At 38.5% G+C, this 1859-nt stretch overlaps 1 protein-coding gene across 1 annotated transcript in view; it reads right to left on the reverse strand.

Moving 5' to 3' along the window:
- The window catches only part of naa60 (N(alpha)-acetyltransferase 60, NatF catalytic subunit), a 17588-nt gene that overhangs the window by 5545 nt on the left and 10184 nt on the right, over positions 1-1859 (reverse strand). Inside the window, exon 5 of the mRNA XM_015403594.1 lies at positions 1022-1256. Within this exon, the coding sequence (XP_015259080.1) occupies positions 1022-1256 (235 nt within the window). The remainder of the gene's footprint in view (positions 1-1021; positions 1257-1859) is intronic.

Consider the following 1859-nt stretch of genomic DNA (forward strand, 5'->3'; position numbering starts at 1 on the left):
CCCCCCCCCCCCTCTCAACTTTTTTTAATTACGCATTAAATTGGTAAATGGGCCAAATCGTGACGCTTAAAAATATAATGTTCTCGCCTCAACTGATGAACTAGTACCAGTTTAGCAGACTTCGGTTGTGTCTGGCGCAGTGCAGTTCAGTTGTGTGTGCCATTTACACTTAAGTTATCTCGGTTACTGTGCTCAGAGCTTTCTCTGCATGGTTTCAAAGGGGTAGTGAAAATGGGGCTATAGTAAACAGCATTTCAGTATCATCAGGGCAGTGCTGTGAATACAAGCATCTAAAGTTTTCCCAGAACCCCTCAGTGACGCGCATCCGCCATGTAAACAAGACGCCACTTACATTCAAAACATCTCAGAGTGAACGCATCATAATTGGGTCTATATCACATATTTAGTCTCTAGCTCTATTTCTAAGAATCTGGTTCTCCTGAGAGATGAGGCTCCGCCCCCATATGAGTTCCTTGTATGTACAGACAGGACTTTTTAATGGCTTCTTGTTGCCACTATAACACAGAGTTTCCACCTAAGCTGTAAATCTCTGCAGATCCTCCAGAGTAACCAAAAACACTATCCATCACTGCAAAAACGATTTTTTTGAAAACTTCTTAAATAAAGTGTATTTAACCTTAATTTGAGTGAGTAAATAGGATGATTTGCCAATGTACTAAGTATTTTACTCTTAAAATAAGACATTTACACTTGAAATAAGACAATGGAATTGTTTTTTTTATTTTAAATATAAATTTTTCTATTGGCAAAGTGTCTCACTTACCTCAATTCAAGAAAAAATTGACTTATTTTAAGAAAAAATACTTATTTAGATTTCTGTTTGTTGCTACTGTTGAACCATCTAATAATGGGTGGAAACCAAGCATCCTTTCCCTCTTTTTAATCAATATGTTCTATAATCCTATTAAAATAGAAGTTTAGTGGGAAAATGTCTAACAGGTTTAAAGGGTATAAATGCTTCTGAATGATGCCATAAACTTGCACTGCAGTGAAAGGATATAATATTGTCCAGGGCGGATGGCCGCCGTTGATGTAGAGCACGTAGGTGAATCCGTCTTTGAGGACGCCGCGTATGGAGTAGTAGTAGGGAAGGTAGTGGTGCTGCCTGAAGTCCCTGTTCTCATAGAAGTGGATGGCAGTGTTGTTGGTGGTGAGGACGTGCAGGTAGATGGCCTTGCAGTGGTCCTGAGCGATGGTTGAGATGTGCTCCTTCAGGCTGTCCAGCAGCAGGGAGCCTGGGTGGGTAGAGGGGGACGAGGAGAGCCACAGAGCTCCATCACTAAAACATCAAACCTCTACTGAACATCAAACACTTCACAGGATGTTGGAGTGGAATTTAAAAGTAATAAAATAAAAAAAGGTTCCTTAAAGAAGACGTTTTATGAAATTAAACCAGGTCAAACTAAAACGTCTGGATAGAGCATGTTGACAGACTATTTTCTTCCATATAAAATGCAAAATATTTACATAATTCTTTTACAATTTTGACATAATTACTGCTCTAAGTAGGTCTGGCTTCAGCTTCAAGCATACTTTAGAGGCTGTAGACTCCAGTTAACAATTGATTACTAAATTAGTAGATGATTATTTCAATAATAGATTAATTCAAACCCCCATATAGGTTAATCTCTGCTCTACAGTCTGTTCATTCAGCTCCTGCTGACTCGTCTGCATCAATTTCCTTTCCTTTAGCTTCATAAACTACAATGTATGACTGCACCTCGACTAATGTTCTACATTAAATCACATCTTTAAGGTGAGACCTGTAGATCCTCATCAAAAACAGAGAAATGTATCTTTTTTTTCAAGAGCAAACAAAAAGCACATTCCTCTTAGAA

This window comes from Cyprinodon variegatus, unplaced genomic scaffold (genome assembly GCF_000732505.1).
Source record: "Cyprinodon variegatus isolate N-32 unplaced genomic scaffold, C_variegatus-1.0 Scaffold1525, whole genome shotgun sequence".
Classification (NCBI taxonomy): domain Eukaryota; kingdom Metazoa; phylum Chordata; class Actinopteri; order Cyprinodontiformes; family Cyprinodontidae; genus Cyprinodon; species Cyprinodon variegatus.